At 37.7% G+C, this 17,578-nt stretch overlaps 1 protein-coding gene across 4 annotated transcripts in view; it reads left to right on the top strand.

The window, feature by feature from the left end:
- Positions 1-17,578, top strand: part of taf12 (TAF12 RNA polymerase II, TATA box binding protein (TBP)-associated factor) — a 30,248-nt gene that overhangs the window by 6,540 nt on the left and 6,130 nt on the right. For 2 of the 4 annotated variants that reach the window (XM_052036394.1, XM_052036396.1), the window contains 3 exons: positions 2,490-2,571; positions 11,833-12,084; positions 14,046-14,123. In XM_052036394.1, the coding sequence (XP_051892354.1) occupies positions 2,503-2,571; positions 11,833-12,084; positions 14,046-14,123 (399 nt within the window). In that variant the 5' untranslated portion in view covers positions 2,490-2,502. The remainder of the gene's footprint in view (positions 1-2,489; positions 2,572-11,832; positions 12,085-14,045; positions 14,124-17,578) is intronic. The other 2 variants (XM_052036395.1, XM_052036397.1) reach the window with 2 other exon arrangements.

The following is a 17,578-nucleotide window of genomic DNA, read 5'->3' as shown; positions in this document are numbered from 1 at the left end:
ATAGAATAGTTTTAGCTTCTAGTAAGACAACATTGGTAATAGGACATAGTATTTATTTTAGACCCAAGCCAAAGTTGCTTTAATTCAGACAGACAATGAAATAAATGAAAGAGGGCCATCATCTTATCTCAGTATTGGTAAATTATAAAATCTTTATTGCCGAACATTTTATCCTATTATAACTACTGAAGGGTCAGTTAGGCATTAGAATAATTTTAAATCTCTCTTAAATTCTTTAAGACTTTAGTTGAGTAATATTATCCATGCAAGTGCTGATAAAAAAAATGGGGTTCAAAATGTAAAATTAGGAATTTTGTGATATGAATTTCATTGAAAACAGTATTCATATTTGTTTCAAAAATCTGCAATTTTAACGTAATTTTCCTCTTTAGAATTGACAGTGTCAGCAATATAAGGTGCTATCAAACTTGGAAACCCTGCAGTTTTCTAAATCCTGAGCAATTATGGAGGCAGTTGCTAATTAAGCATGTCTGAGTTTAAGGGTCATACTGATCCAAGGTATCAGTTTCTTTGCAAAAGCAAAACACTGTGGTTGCTGGAAATCTGAAATAAAAGCATAAGTTTGGAATATTTAGAAATAAAGTAAGGTTTAAAGAAGAAATTTCATATTTTGATATTTTTATTTTCTGAGAGATTTGATGAATGTAAGATCTGAAATCAGGCTTGCCAGCTCCTCAAGACAGTATCGGTTTGATAGTTGAGACTGCTATTACTGTCACATCAAAGTCACACGATTTTCTTTCTTAAACAGATCTTGCTTTGCACTGGTCAGTTTTAACATTGAACTCGAGTTGCTAAGCACTGATGCTCCTTTCTGAGTGTAAATTTTATTAACAATTGGGATTGGATGCGGGGTCTGAACCTGAAACGTCAACTATCCCTCTGCCTCCGAGATACTGCCTGTCCCGCTGAGTTTCTCCAGCAGCTTTTTTTTTGTTAAAAGTGCTATAGTTTGGATGAGTTCTGGTATAATGTGCAAGACAGAGCTACATATATCCCTCTTGTTAGCAAGTCACTTAAGGTTATCAACTTGTTTGAGCAAAATCTTTCCCTAAACTTTAGTCACTTTGGGTTTGTGTTGTTCATTACTATAAATGGTTTTATAATAACCTGCTCATTTCAAAAGGAGAAATGCTAACAAAAAAAGGATGGTGACAATCCATCAAACATTAGTAATGACTTAGTATTTGAGTACATATCTATTCATTACAAATTTAATGAACAGTTAGTATAATCAGAATAAAAACAGAACGTGGTGACAATATTTGGCAGATGAGGTAGCACCAGTGGAGAGACAGTTGACATTTTAGGTCAATAGCCAGAATTGGAAATGGAGATAAAACAAGCTTTAAGATGCAGAGAAGGGAGTAGAGGATGAGAGAAAAAAAGTCTGTGGTCAGATGGAAGCATAACTTCATTTTGCTTTTCTATTAAAAATGGATTGTAGATAAATACTGTTAAGAGTGGGAATTTACTGACAAAATCTGACTCCACAGTATTAGCTCGTTACAAATTATCTTCAAAAACTAATTGTTGACTCAGAACCACAAGATGCCCAGTCAGTGAAATGGAAATGAGCATGAGGAAAGTGGGCTGTATCAAACAGATTAAACTTCCTATTTTAGTACTTTGCTGGAAACTGACAAATGCCTAGTTATACAGACCAGTGTATGAATCACACCCCCTAACCAAGTGACTAGATATAGGGGGAATAATATGAGAGTGTCACAAAAATAGTACTAAATATATTATGTATGCTAAATACTGGAGGTTAGTTTTTAAGTTTAGGTACTTCGGATCTGTATTTTCCCCCAACCCCATTAGTATCTTGGGCACCAGTAGTCTATGGTTATCTCACCTGGTTGGCGTTCATCCCTTTATTGCTAAAAAGCTATTTGTCCATGAGAATTGGGATCTGGCAAGTAGTGTCTTAACAGTTGTTAGCTTGTGGTCCAACATAAGTTGTTGGCTTATGGTCCAAACCACTGCCCCCTTTTTCCTCCCCCCTCTCCCCACCCCTGAAGCTTGGGGGTTATAATGTTGTTAACATCGCTAATGCAACACAGACAAGAATTAAACCTTAGACTTAGGTTATTAAACTTCTCTGCTCTTGATTTGCAGTTTCTTAAAGTTTACACTTAACTCTTTCAGCAGAGGTAATTCATTCCCTCTACTGGAGAGATAAGAAATGTGAAAAAGGGCTTGGATAGCTGCATCTCTCCAAAATCACTTTAGTCTATTTTTTAAATAAATTCCTTCTTCATCATAGTCATTGTAAACTGATTAATTTTGTAATCTAGAAAATGTAATCAAGTATATTTGTTAATGAACTAATCCTGCATTATCAATATTAACCTGCAGCAATAACGGAGGATATTTAATTTGTTGTACATAGACATTTTTAAGTTTTCACAGTGTAGAAGTTTATTTAATCCTACTGTGGCCTAATCCTTGCTGTTTGTTTCTAGGCAGCATGTCACAATGAACTCTTCATTATCTGGGCCTACAGCAGTAGCTGATGTGATTAAAGATCTAGACACTCAGATAGCAGTAAGTAGTGCCTGAGTTGGCCTTGACTGGCATGATAGAATGCAGCATTAAAACACGGTCAGGGCTTTCGCTTTAGAGTTTGCTTTCTGGTTCAGACAATTGGAATTATGATTTTCTTGCAAATGTTTTGTGAACCCAATATGGTATTTGTAGGAGGGATTTTCAGGTTTTAATTAAGTTGGTCATAAACTAGCATTCCTATTTTTGCAATTTTTTTTCTTGCCTTAGAAATGGAAAAAGTAGTAACCACTGTTAATGTGAGTGTCAGCAGGTTATTTCACCACGGAGTGTTGCATACCGAAACTGACCTTGTTCTTCTGAAATTCCCCCATGAGAATCATCATTTGGATTAATGGGTAATGAAGAAAAGCTGACCACATTCCTCTTGCTAGTACACCACTAGCATTCGGATTGAGGTTAATAAATTCAGCCAACTCTGAAATTCAAGTTTAGACTTTCTGGTCTACATTGTTCAGACACTCATTCCTTCAAACACTGAACAAGAGAAACGGGCATGTTACAAATTAACCATTAAAATACACAACATTGGCAAATATAAAAATGATTTGAAGTACCTGTGGGAGTAGAGGGAGATCTTTTTGATCAATAAGAATAATGTTTCTATACTGTAAAATCTGTGCAGTACTGATAATGAGTTGTGTTATATTGAACAGCCCCATAATCCAGAATCCAGTATTAATAAACTGCATTTACACTGCAGCACCACTGCTATACAGCGTTGTACTGCCTACTTTCAGAAAACAGGACCAATAATAGTCATAGAGTTATACAGCACAGAAACAAGCCCTTTGGTCCAAGTCCTCCATGCCGACTAAGGTGATTTCCTGAGCTCGTCCCATTTGCCTATATTTAGGCCATTCCCCTCTAAACTTTTCTTACCATGTACCTGCTTAAATGTTGTAATTGTACCCGCCTCTACAGCTTCCTCTGGCAGCTTGTTCCACATATCCACCGCCCTCTTTGTGGAAAATGTTGCCTCTTGTCCCCTTTAAATCCTACCTCTCTTACCTTGTCTATACCCTCTGGTTTTAGACTCCCCTACCCTGGAAAAAAGACAGTGACCATTGACCTTGTCTAAGACCTTACATACCTTTATAAGGTCACCCTCAGCCTCCTGTGTTCCAGGAAAAAAAAGGCCCAGCCTATTCAGTCTCTCCTTATAACTCAGTCCGGGTAACATGCTTGTGAAACTTTTCTGCACCCTTTCCAGTTTAGTGACATCCTTCCTATAGCTGGGTGACCAGAACTGGACACTATACTCCAAGTATGGTCTCATTAACTTCTTATACAGATGTAACATGATGTTCCAACTCTTGTACTCAATGCCCTGATCAATGAAGGCAAGCATGCCGACCACCTACTCCACCACTCTGTTTATCTGTGTTGCCACTTTCACAGAATGATGTACTTGTACCCCTAGGTCACTCTGTTCTACAACATTCTCCAGGGCCCTGCCACTTACTATGTAAGTCCTGGCCTGGTTTAACTTGCCAAAGTGCAACACTTTGCACTTGTCCAAGTTAAATTCCATCTGCCATTAATTGGCCCAGTTTCCCAGTTGATTCAGATCCTGTTGTAATCTTAGATAACTACCTTCACTGTCCACTATACCCCCAACTTTAGTGACATCCACAAACTTACTAACCATGCCAACTTCACGTCGTTAATATAGATGACGAACAACAGTGGACCCAGCACCGATCCCTGCAGCACACAGCTGGTTACTAGCCTCCATAATTAAATTCATGATGCATGCTTTCCCATGCACAAAACCATGCTGGCTATCCCTAATCATTCCTTGCCTTTCCAAAGGCAGGTAGATCCTGTCTCTCAGAATCCTCTCCAGTAACTTTCCCACCACTAATGTTAAGCTCATTGGCCTGTAGCTTCTTGGCTTGTCCTTGCAGCCCTTAAATAAAGGCTCAACACTGGCCGCCCTCCAGTCTTCCAGTACCTTACCCTTACTAAGATATAAGTACCTCTGTCAGGACCCTGGCAATTTCTTCCCTACTTTCCCCCAGTGTTCTAGGAAACACTTAGCCCTTGGATTTTTATCCAATTTTAAACGTTTTGAGACTGCCAGCACCTCTTTTGTAATGTGGATATGTATCAGGACATCACTGTTCTCTTCCCTGAATTCCCTGGTTTCCATGATTTTCTTCACGGTAAATACAGATGAGAAATATTCATTTAAGACCTCACCCATCTCCTGGGCTCCACACATGGTGATGGAATTTGCTGCTGTTTTAAGGCAAAGTTATTTCTTAATAATGGTATAAAGTAAAAAGTAGAAGTATTGACCAATAACCCATCCAGAACAGAGTTGTACTTTTTTTCTTGGCAGTGGGTACTTCCATGGTTTCAGCAAATTAAGTATGACACTTGGGACAGTTGTAAACTGCTTCCTTAAAAGCAACAATGCACATCCACCTTTTTGCTCTAATGTGTGGTTCAGTACAACTTTCTTGGATTGATTGTCAGTTGTTACCACTGTTTAAACAACAGATAGTTGCAATTTGGGGTCTTAACATACCATATCTCTATCACCTTGATCCATTCTTTGCAAAGTTTAAGTTATTTGATGAAGTATTAAAACACAAGCACAATTTTAAAAACATTGATTTTAAAGCAATGACTGACACTAGCACATTTAAATCATGGGACAGTTCAGTAAAATAACTGACCCATTTAGAACCTAAATGGAGGTTTAATTTGGCATGCTCTAATGTGCTGTTCATTTTCCCAAAGATGTTTTATCAGGTTAGGTATGGCTGCAAATTGATATTAACTTACATATTGAAGACAACTCCATTTTGATTCCATCTCAAGATCTTGGGGCATCCTGAAGTTTAGAAGTTGAAGTGTATGGTTAACCAGCCACATGTTGCAAGCAAGTTCAGTGAATATGTTGCACATTGCTCTAATATCTAGATTCAACAAAAAAAATGAATCGTCTCCGTCCAATTGCAATAAAAATTATTTGTACATCAGTACACTAAATGTTTTTGTTTTCGATGCCAGCACAGAGAGCTAAGACCAACAGCAAATGATGTTATACCTGCCGTTGGTGATTAAAATTATTATTACTTGAAATACATCCAAATTAAATAATGTCAGTGTCAACATTATAAAGTTAACAATCTGCCCCTAATAAAACCATTGATCATTTGGTCGTAACCTAAACTGTGCATTCATGCATTAACTTTTCCCTCTTGCTTATCAAGTCTCATCTACCTCCGTATTAAAACTATTCAAAAACTTTGCTTCTACTGCCTTTAAGGAAATGAGTTCCAAAGACTCCCAACCCTATGAGAGATAAAAATTACTCCTCATCTCTGTCTTAAATGGACAATCCTTATGTTTATAGAATGACCTTTAGTTCTAGATTCTCCTACAAGAGGATACATAGAAATGTAAAGTTAGGAGTCGGCCATTCGGCCCTTTGAACTTGCTCTGCCGTTCAGTAAACTCATGGCTGATCATCCTAATTTGGTATTGGTTTCCTGCTTTTCTTTTCCCTGCACTGCCTTCTGTGGTAGAGAATTCTACAAGTTAACCACTCCTTAAGTGAAAGAAATTTCTCCAGCTCAATCCTAATCCTAAAAAAAATCCTAAACCCTGTCCTTGGGCTGTGAGCTCTAGTTCTGGATTTCCCCACCATTGTGAACATCTTTCCTACATCTGGTTTGTCAGGATCCATTGTGATTTTATGAAATTCAGTGAGGTCCCTTCTCATTCTTTTAAACTCTAGCAAATATAAGGAACATTTACTATTTTCTTTGCTACACACCCATCCATTTTATAGTAAAGTAAATACTATTTGAGATATAAAATCTTATAAATATGCGTAATTGTGGTTATATGCCTACTTAGATCAGCACAAATTGAGGAGTTTTCTCTGATCAGCACAACTGAAATTGCCTGTCTGTCTGATCTTGAATTAGCATAAGAGACTTCATCCTAGGGCTTTCAAAGAAGCGTCGAATGAGATAGATAGTTGATGTGTTATTTCTGGTTTCCAAAATTCACTAGATTTGGCGAAGGTTCCATTACATCAGAAGCTGGCAAATATAACTGCATTATTCAAACTACGAGGAAGACTGGCCAGTAATTTTCAGCTTTCTGTCTTCCTCCTATTTTGAATAAAGGAGTTAAATTTGCTAGCTTTCCATCTTTTATGCAAGTTCAAGATCATTTCAGCCACAGCAATTTAAATTATGCTGGTTAAAGAAAGCTCTTCAAATTGTGCTGATGTACTTGGTCACAGAGCCACAATAGTAAGTGTTCAATAAGTCCTTTCCAATAATTGTTAAATCTGGTTACTCACATGTGGATGCCTGAAGACTCTTAAATGCTTATTTTTGTAAAAGTCAATTTCCATTTGTATTAATATAAGTGGACTTAGATACCGCACTTAAATACATCAATGAGTTCCTTTTAAATAGAAAGGCAGTTGTGTCCTAGTATGCTGCCTGATTTAGCAAATTCATAAACTGATATTGCATTTTTGATTGCGGAAAAATTAAATGGAAAACCTGAATTGCAACCTAGTCAGCCCATGTTTATGTGCACTTTATGCCCAATTTCCCAATTACTTTCAAAATGAAAACTATACCATAGTCTTTACAATCAGCTGCACATGTATTTTCCTTATTTTGGTGGAATCTGTCTGAAGTGCTGCCAAACCAGCCCCCATTTGTGTGCACTTTATGCCCAATTTCCCAATTACATTCAAAATGAAAACTGTACCATTGTCTTTACGATCAGTGGTGGAATTTGCCTGAAGTGCTAGCATTTATAACAGCAGCAGTCATGAGCTATGCTGAAGAACTGTACCTTTTTTTTTGTTCTTTGCTGTGAAGAATAATAGTGAATTAAATATTAAATGGCATGTTTTTTTTACCCAATGATATATCCTGGGCACAGCAGAACATTACAGTGTGGTAAACTACTTGGCTTCTTTTCTCCGACTGGAAAATGAGCCCTGAATCCCAGCATCAAAAAATAATTAGATTTTCATCCAATGAGTACATTTTTGGAAAACTGATGTGATTTTAAAACTGCACAGAACTTGACATTTGCAAGAACTTGAAATAAAGTAACAATGCTGAAGGAGTGAAATCCAAAATAGTTTATTGATTGTTTTAAATGCTAAGTTATTGCATTTGAAAATTGTTCTATTTTTAATGTACTAATATCGGATGAGTATTTTTCTGTATTTGAAATAGAATACCAACAAGTGGGTTATTGAAGTTCGTTATTGAAGTGGGAAGAGTAATATTTAAACAAAATTAAAATGAAATATTGTCGAGTGTGTTGAATTTTCCCTAAATTGTTTTCTTTAATTTTTGTTTTTTTATGCGGTGAAATGAGTGAACATAAAGAAGGTAAACTAACATCTGGGTTTGTTACTGGTAACCTCAGTTTAAAATCTGGATTATGTTGACTGATGAGGAGTCATTTGGACTTGAAATATTCTTTGGTTGGGTAAGGGACGTGTATGTTTTTTGAGAATACAGAAAGTGGAGCATTAATTAAATCTTTTAAACTAGAGACAATTTTCCTCAACATGAGGCTTGCGAATAGTTTAATGCAAATCCATATAGTGGAGTTCACAATATTAATCAGAAACATAGTGACCTTTATAGACAATTGTGCATTAATCAGTGATCTTAAAGTGAAATTTTACCTACCTAGCCTAAATAAAACACTGAATCATTCAATCACTAACTAGCACTCTCTTCACCTAGCTTGAATCCAGCCTGGACTGGTGACATGATGTTACCATCTGGCAATTGTAATGAGTTTGAGCAGTTTCAAATCCACTTTTTTGGACAACATTCACAACAGAAAATTACCCCATTTAGGGTTTTTTTTTGAAATGTCATCTAGAGTAGAGGAGCAGAATTGGGATTTTTATAAAATATTAGTGACAGTAAAGTGACGGGCCCAGAGAAGTGGAGATGATTGGATAGTTCCCCTGTCTGAAGTTATGCACATAATTTGTATGTAATCATCCTCCACTCACTTTATTTTTCTGGATAAATTATTCTGCTTTTATCAGAAGTAGTAGCTGCATCCTCTGTACTTTTAAGTATACTCTGTTTTCTGAGAAAATTAACTTATTTTTGCTACACAAGAGACCCAGTTGTTGTGACTTAAAGACATCACCCCATCTCCGTCCTATTGGTCAGTGAAGTGTTGTCAACAAATATCTTTCTTGTTGAAAAAATGTATTTTCATTATGAAGTAGTCTTAAGATGTATTAAAGTGACTTGTCCAACCTGATGTCCCAGAATCATGGGTAACTTGAGCTCTGACATTTCAGCCCATAGAGCCGATTAATTTTATTCCAGTTATACTTCTGCTTCCTGTTTAGTTTGCCCCTTATATATTCTGTTGGCCTGTTGATTGACTTCTATTGATCAATAAATCGTAGTGTACTTAGACTTGAGATGTATACACAGTGATGAGAATGTGAATTTGAACTTTATACATGAATTCTATGTAATCACTGATGTGACCCATGACAACAACAGCTTGGGCACTTCTGAATGAAAGTATATTGAAGGGATCAGAATCATGGAAGTTTTACTTTTTTATCTTTCTAACCAAAGGGTGGTTTGATACCAAGTCCAAAAAGTTGCAAAGTGTTCCATTCATTGGTGTTGGCAACTCTTACATAACACTTGTTCTCAACAAAATTAAAAGGTTTATTATAGCTGCTGAACAAAATAGGGTGGAGTTAATTTATTTATTTCTGAACATGAAAATATATTTTTACCAGTTGGATTTGTGCTTGTGCAAGAACGTACAAAAGCCTGACTTAAAGGAACAGTTCCTTGCAGTCTGTCAGGATAATTGGATTTGATCAGCTTCAGAATTAATTAAAATTCATTTAAATTTATGTGGGAGAAATTAGAAGTTAAAGATTCCTTGGGTTTGGAAGAAAAAGCCAATAAATTGGCGTTTTGCATAATGTATGATTTAGACATAACTCAGCAATTCAAGTATTTTACTAATGTATCTCTGCTGATATTATAGCTGAGCGCAGGCTCTACTGAAGAGATCCAAAAACCATCTACAGTATCTACAGGACAAAGCAAAAAAAATTAACCTGGAGCTTATGATCTCCCAATATGTTAAGATGCCATGCTATCAGAAATATAAAGCACATGGCACCTTTGCTCAATTATATATGGTCTTAAATGAATGGCAAAGCAGCCTTGAGCTGTTTGGCTGACTTCTCACTGTTCTAATTGTAAAACCTATGTTAATTCGATAATTCCAAATTATTCTGTTTAAGTATTTTCCAATTAGGCTTCACTGCTGATGACATAGATACTAACAAATGGCCCAAACCATGGATCTGTCAGCTGTCTCCCAGTACATTCTTTAATTAGTTTTTGTTTAATCTGCTCGTGCTAAACAAACCTTCATCTAACAGAATGTGTTGCAGTGGTATTCCATTAAGGCTTTGGGTTCTGACAAGCATACTTTTAACTTTTGTTTATGTATTGTCTTGCCTATAATGGTTGGACATAGACATCATTGATTGCTTGCTAATTATTCTTTGATTGACAGGTGCTGAGACCTTTCTGTTGTGCATATCATTTATTCCAGTGTCCTTCACTTCCTCATCCTTTTGTCTGTGAACAATGCTGAAGAATGTTTTCAATATATTAACTAAAGACAGTTCTATCCTTGACATGAGTACCCTCTCCACATAAATCCAGCATGTTTGCAAATTGCAAATGAGCAACAGACTTTTGAAGGTTTGGTTTCACCCACTGGCCCACCCCTTTCCTCTCATTCCGAATACCGAGATGCTCAGGTTAATAGTTGTACTAGATGTATTTTTAATATCACATCACTTTTGCACCTCTGCTTAAAGTCAGCAAGCCATTCAGGAAACTAAACAAAAATATTCTTGGGTGACAGTAGATGAAAGTTAATTAATGCACAATTACATGGTGAAAATTGGGTTAAAGAAATGATAAGTTGCCTTGGATGAACTTGGTTTGTTTGTCCAGAGAGTGAATTGATTATCAGAAGCTTTGCTGCTTTGTACTGGAATGCTTTGCAATGGAATTGCCCTTTGCTGTTATCTGATTGATTTCTGTGCTTGCAGCAAGTTGTCAGTTAACCACCTCCGTGGTCTGAAACACACAAGGAATACAATTATGAGATAAAAATCTCATAATTTGTGTATTCATTCACACACTATTTTGGTAATGAATTGTTAAGCAATCCTGAAATAGCACTCCTGCAAATAATTCTCCCTTTATCCTCGCCGACCTGCAAAGAAGGGTTTAATATGTGAGTGGCAGAGTGGTGCAGGAGGTAGTGCTGCCTCGCTGTCCCGGCAACCTGGATTCAGTTTTGACCTTACTGCTGTCTATGTGAAGTTCTCGCTGTTACCATGTGAGGTTCCCCCAGGTGCTCCAGTTTTTCCCCACAACGCAACGACGTACCCGTTGGTTAAATGGCTGCTATAAGTTACTCCTTATGTAAGTGGCAAAAAGGAGCTGATGGGCATTTGGGAGAGAATAGTGGCAGGCATGCAGGGAAAGGGGTGGGGGAATGGGACTGATTAGATTGCTCTGCTGGGAGCCGGTGTGGCTGAATGCCTCCTGTGAAGTGATGTGTTTTAGAACATAAAACAGTACAGTACAGGAACAGACCCTTTGGCCCACAATGTCTGTGCTGACCATGATGCCAAATTGAACTAAACCTATCTGCTTGCACGTGACCCAGATCCCTCCATTTCCTGCATGTTCTAAATGCCTTGTAAATGCCACTGTTGTGTCTACTTCCACCACCGCCCCGGCTACAAGTTCCAGGCATCTACCCCTCTCTGTGTTTATATTTTGCATAATATAATGCATGCAGAAATTATAAATTATGTTACCATAGGTAAAGGCCTGTATACAAGATCTGCTAAGTGACAGGATAATACACAGCAATGTGCTACTGGTTTAAAATTACTATAAAATTCAATCTGAAAGCAGGCCTTTGAGAACAAAAGCTTCTTAGAATATTAAATAGATATAATATTGATTTATATTTAGAGATATGTGATTTTGAGCAGAAGGTATATGCCAAAAATAACTTTTTTTAATTGTCGAGGACCTTGACTATCTTAACATCTCAAAACATAGATTTGGAGCTTGCTACATTTAACACTTATCAAAATGCTACACCCCATAAATAACATCTTACTTTTTATGTTTCGAACAGCTAATTGGTCCTGGCCCACACACCCCAAAACAGAAACAGGATTTGGAGAAACTTAATGATTTAAAGGCCAAAGCCCAACAGATTATGAACCAGTTTGGACCTGCAACTCTAATAAACTTGACAAACTTTCCCTCAATAAAGCCTGATCCATCCAGTACACCGCCACCAAATACAATGGCTAATAGTACTGCTGTGGTGAAGATACCTGGAACACCAGGCTCAGGAGGACGTATGAGCCCAGAAGGCAACCAGGTACAGTAATTTTAACATTTGATTATTATTTGGCATCCCTTTTAGTTTAAATTTTATAGTATTTTGTCTTAGAATTGAATTCTGATATAAGGATGAACTTGTATAGTAATGTAGTGGATAAATTAGCAGACTGGCATTTACATGCCTAAGTTAACAATGTGGAGATCTGAATTTGATTTTAATAAATCTAGAAGTTTTTAAAATATAGTAATGGTGAGGGAACAAAGTTGTCATGAAAACACATTGGCTACGCTAATTTGAATCTGCCAGTCTTAATCGGTCTGCCAAACACAACTCCAGACTCCACGATGTCCTCCGCCTTACCCTAGCAAGGAGTTAGTTTTGGGAATAATTGGAGATAGGCAATAAATGCCGACTTCACCAGAAGTACCTGCATCATGTGAACAAATAATATTTTGTAAAAATGAATTTACAAGGGTATGTTGGGAGGGTATGTTTATACTGGTGGTGGTAGAGGTGCAAGAACAGGAGATATCACATTTTCACTTGTCTGTCGAAGAACTTGGGAAAGGTCTCCCAATTAAGCAACAGTCTATTAAATCTGTGACACTGCATGCCAAGAACTCTTGGACCAGTATTTTACTGTGTAATTTTGATTTTGCTAGGTATACCTCCAAAGATGAAAGCAATAAATTGAGCAAATCTAGCCTCATCTATTGTACTGGAAATCACCATGATTCTTTTCTGTGAAAAAATACTTTGAATGAAGGAGTAGACCAGAGACACTCTTGTTCATTTGTAATATATGCTAAACCAAAGAAATTTGTCTCTAATTAAGCAGAGGGGTTATCATCTCATCTATTACATTGATACAGATGCAAAACCCTGATTATCTACATGGAACACTTGCTTTAAGTTAGTTATTGACTTATGCTTGGTCAAATGTGCGTGATATGCACTAGCAAGAAACAAATGGAATGAATTAAGCTGAAGAGTGAAAGTAAACAAAATGGGAAATGATGAAATGATAAATCTTATCCCATGGAGCTGTATTTACTTAGTTAAATTCATCCTGTCTTGTAAAAATGGCTTGTATTTATATAATGATTTTCACTTCCCTTTCAGTGTGTCCCGTGGGGGGAATGAAGTACTTGTAAAGTGTGGTCGCTCTTGTAATATGGGAAAATGGGGCAGCCTGTTTGCAGAGGAAGCTCCCACATAAAAGCAATGTCATGTTGACAAATAACCTGCTTTAATGATGTTGAGTGAGAGAGAAAAACATCAGCTAGGATGCCAGGAGATGCATCCTTGCTTTATTCAAACTAGAGATGAGAAAAAACTTGCATCTACCTGTGAGAGCCGTGGATTAACAATTGATTCCACTAAATTTTGCCAGTTGAGATAAGGAATCCCCTTGAGGATCCACTGCCCTTATCTGGCAAAAAAACTGTTCAGTTACTCAAAGAGAATCAGAACTATTGCAGCAAAAATATCAGTGGTGAGCAGCACAAGTGCCATGCTAATTAAAAAACAAAAACTTCGAGCAAAAATCTAGAATTCTTGACACAGCATTTACACCGTGAAGTGCTCAATGCTTAGATATCTGATCATTTGGATTGTTTTGAATCCCCAGGGGGAAGGAGTGTTTGGGGATGGGGAGGAGGAGATGTCTTTAGTCACAGATCCTGTTAATGAAAACTTAAGTCACAAACAGATTTGTGAATTTGGGGTTATTAGCAACATGCCAGTGGGTTCACTGATAAATTCTACTGGCTTGTAATAGATGGATTTGTACATTTATTATTGTAGATCAGTTGTGAGTTGCAGATTCAGGAAGATATTGGAACAAGTTATCTCCTTTGTAGATATTGCGTACTTTGTAAACAAGGGAGAGGCCTCTCTTGTAGACATTACTTCTAGAAGGTACACCAGATACAGTTTACTGTCCATCATTTTGGCATCATATATCTGCATGTTGTTTGTTTTAATTCCTTCTTCAGGTCCTGAGCAAGAAGAAACTCCAGGATCTGGTACGGGAAATTGATCCGAATGAACAACTTGATGAAGATGTTGAGGAAGTAAGCTTTATACAAGCTCTTAATTTCAAAAATACAAAGCACTGATTCATTGTACAGATTGCTTTTTTTTACAAAAATTGAAACCTTTTGTTCCTTGGATGGCCAATTCTGGGAGAAATATTCTTTCCTACTCAATCACTCTGTCACAAGAGCTGTTTTTCCCATCGTATCTTTGCCTAGCAGGAATGTTGCAGAACTCTTCTCCCTTCTATCCATTACTTAAAAAGCGTTAAAAATGGAACGTTACTTGATCCCTACGTCTTCACCCACTTTGTCCTTTCCCTTACTGATAATCTTGCATTGTCACCCTTTAACTCTTCACCTAGGTTTTCTGATCAGTAATTTATAAAGAACTGTCATTTCTCCATTTTTTTGACTGTTGTATAATCCCTACTTATGTCAAATTGAGCAGCAGATTTTCCACCGGTGTATTAAAGAGGGAGGTGGAGAATATATACACAATGAGAAGATATTTGGGGTCAGAAAACTACCATTTGGTTATTTTAGTAGAACAGTGCTTGAATGCACTTTACAGTGTTAAGCCGTACAAATCATGAAGGTTCAGTCCCCCGCTTGTGTACTTAGCTAATGGAACAGTACTGAAGGAAATACTATGGTTGCTGTTCCTGAACAATCCGGAAACCCTTGCTGGGAACCAAAGTATGAATGTTGAGAACCTAATCAAGTTCAGCTGTATTATCTGTCATTATCAGTTGATAAAAGACAGTTAGACATAAGAACCCTACAATATCCACAAAACTGTTCTGGTGTGATGTGGTCTGACAGTGTTAGATTGAAAAATGTTTCTCTTTTTAAAAACTTCCACACTAGAGGGAGCTGATACCTACAGTACAACAGTAGGTATGTTTGTATTATAGCAGAGTGATGCCAATGTGTATTGTAGGATTAAGAAGTGATTTTTATTTGTCCTTGCTGTTATTTGAATGGATTAACTATGTAATCTTGCTGAAAACATTTGGTAATAATTGAGTGAATTGCTGTTATATAAAGGTTTTTCTCGTTCAGGTTTATTGGTAAAATTGGCATGTAACCAACCCTGCAGATCAAAAGGTTCAATTCCCAATCTAAGAATATAAGGAACAGGAACAGGAGTGGACCATCAGCCCCTCCAGCCTGCTGCACCATTCACTAAGTACATGGTTGATCTAATCTTGGCCTAAACACCACCTTTCCACACTCTCCCCAGGCCCCTTGAATTTTAAATGTTTGTCAGGCTCTACTCTAAGTGACTCCTTGTGTAGAGAATTCCAAAGACTCGATCCTCTGAGAGGACAAATTCCTTATCAACATCTTAAATGGGTGGCCCCATATTCTGAAGCTATGCCCCTTGGTTCCAGATAACCCCACTAGGGGAAACATCCTGTCATCATCCACACTGTCAAGGCACCTCAGAATCATGATTCTTTGAATAAGATCACCTTTCATTCTCCTAAATTCCAATGAGTATAAATCTAACTTGTTCAGCCATTCTTCATAAGTCAAGTTCTCCATCCCAGAAATCAAACTAGTGAACCTTCTTTGTACTCCCTCCAGTGCAAGCAGATCATCCCCCCCAAAGCTTCATCAGACTTCTCTTATTCTCCGTGCCTCTTCTATTACCCTTCCTAATTACTTGTTCTGCCAAGACGCCAAAGGTTTGTGTTTCATGCAGGAGGACCCCGGATCCCTTGCCGCCACAACATTTGGTAGTCTCATTCCATTTAAATGTTAATTTGCTGCCTCATCCTTCCTTCCAAAGTTGATAACTTTACACTTTCCAACATTGTATTCCATCTTCAAACTTCTTGCCCACTTACTCGACTGTCGATATGCATTTGCAGGCTGTTTGTGTCCTTCTCCACTGCTTGTTAACCCACCAGTTTTTGCATCACCAAATTTGGCAGCGGTGCATTTAGTCCCTTCATCCATGTCATGAATATAGGTAGTTGAGGCACTGACCCTGCTGTAGATTGCCAAACTGAAAATGACCCTCTTATCCCTGCTCTCTGGTTTTCGTTAGTTAGCCAAACCTATGTCCATGCCCCCATCCCCTTGCGTTCTTTTCCTGTGCAGTAACCTATTATGTGACATCCTTGTCAAATGTCTTTCCTTTTGAAATCCAATAATGGACATTGGTTCCCCTTTATCCATCCAGTGTGTTATATCTTCAATGAACTCCAGTAATTTATCAAACACAATTTCCCTTTCAGACCACCAATCTCCACCAAGTTCTCTGCTCTTACTTGGGATGGTGATGTGTAACTTTAATTGGTCTTAGTACCTCAGACAAACATGAGGAAGAGCTACAGTCAAAAATAGAGCTACTTAGATCTTTTCCTCTCAGTCCATAGCCTTGTGGGTTACAGAACACAGTACAGAAGGGTTGCTGACAACTGGGCTCCAACTGATCATACCATTGAGGCCTTGTTACCAAATGCTCAGGAGAAATCTGTTATTTTTTTTATTCTTAAGAACTCTTGTTCCCCGATTTCAGAAGACAGAAGTCAGTCACCTTTGTTATAATCAGTTGGAGCCTTAAACGTTTTTTTTCTCTTTTTTATTATCCCATATTAATGTGTTTTGTATTTAGAGTCATAGAGTAGTACAGCACGGAAACAGGCCCTTCTGCCCGTCTCGAGAGAGAAAGGGAACAGTTCACTTTTCAAGTCGGTGAATTTTCATCAGAATGTTCTGATGATCAATCTGAATCATTAATTCTATTTCTCCCTCCACAGATGCTGCCTGACCTGATGACAATCTCAAGCATTTTCTGTCTTTCTTTTAGATTTCCTGCCTCTGCAGTTTGTTGCTGTGCAATTACTCTTCCATACCTTGAAGAAAGGGAGTTCACTGAGATTCTTCTTAATCTACTTGAAGAATACACTTTCATTGAGAGCGTGGACAAAATCAGATTTATTTTATTTGGAAATGACAGCAGGATGTTGATATTGAATTGTTGGCCTAAACCTGATCGCAGACAGCAAAACCCTGTATTAATTCACAAACCACGTTGTTTGCCAGGGAGAGGCAGGATGGCAATGCTCTAATACACATTAGCTGGAAGTGCATCATCAAAGTAATAGCAAGGCTGAAAACGTAATTAAGTCAGCAACTCAAAGTCACTGTCAGAGATCCATCCTCTGCTGTTAGTTACATGAAAACCCCTTTCAAGTGCTTGAACTGCATGGTGGATACTAAGTAGATGTGCCACAACATTCTGTAGAGACATTTCAATTCTAAGTGTCAATTACTGCCAGTCAAGCCTTCTAACCCTGAAAGTGAATGATTGCAAAAGCATTCCTTCAAGTTTTAGATGTTTAACTTTTGGCATTTTGCAAAGTCTTATCCCCGTAACACAGAGTTCAGCCAATCGGGTCCGTGCAGACTCTCAGGAGAGCAGTCCCGTTCGTCCCTCTCCTTAGTTCCCTGTTCTCCTACGTCTCGCCCCTTCTCTC

The sequence above is a fragment of the Pristis pectinata genome, chromosome 22, assembly GCF_009764475.1.
Source record: "Pristis pectinata isolate sPriPec2 chromosome 22, sPriPec2.1.pri, whole genome shotgun sequence".
In the NCBI taxonomy this organism is placed as follows: domain Eukaryota; kingdom Metazoa; phylum Chordata; class Chondrichthyes; order Rhinopristiformes; family Pristidae; genus Pristis; species Pristis pectinata.
Note: the sequence above shows the minus strand (reverse complement) of the source record. Positions and strands in the feature narration are given on the sequence as shown.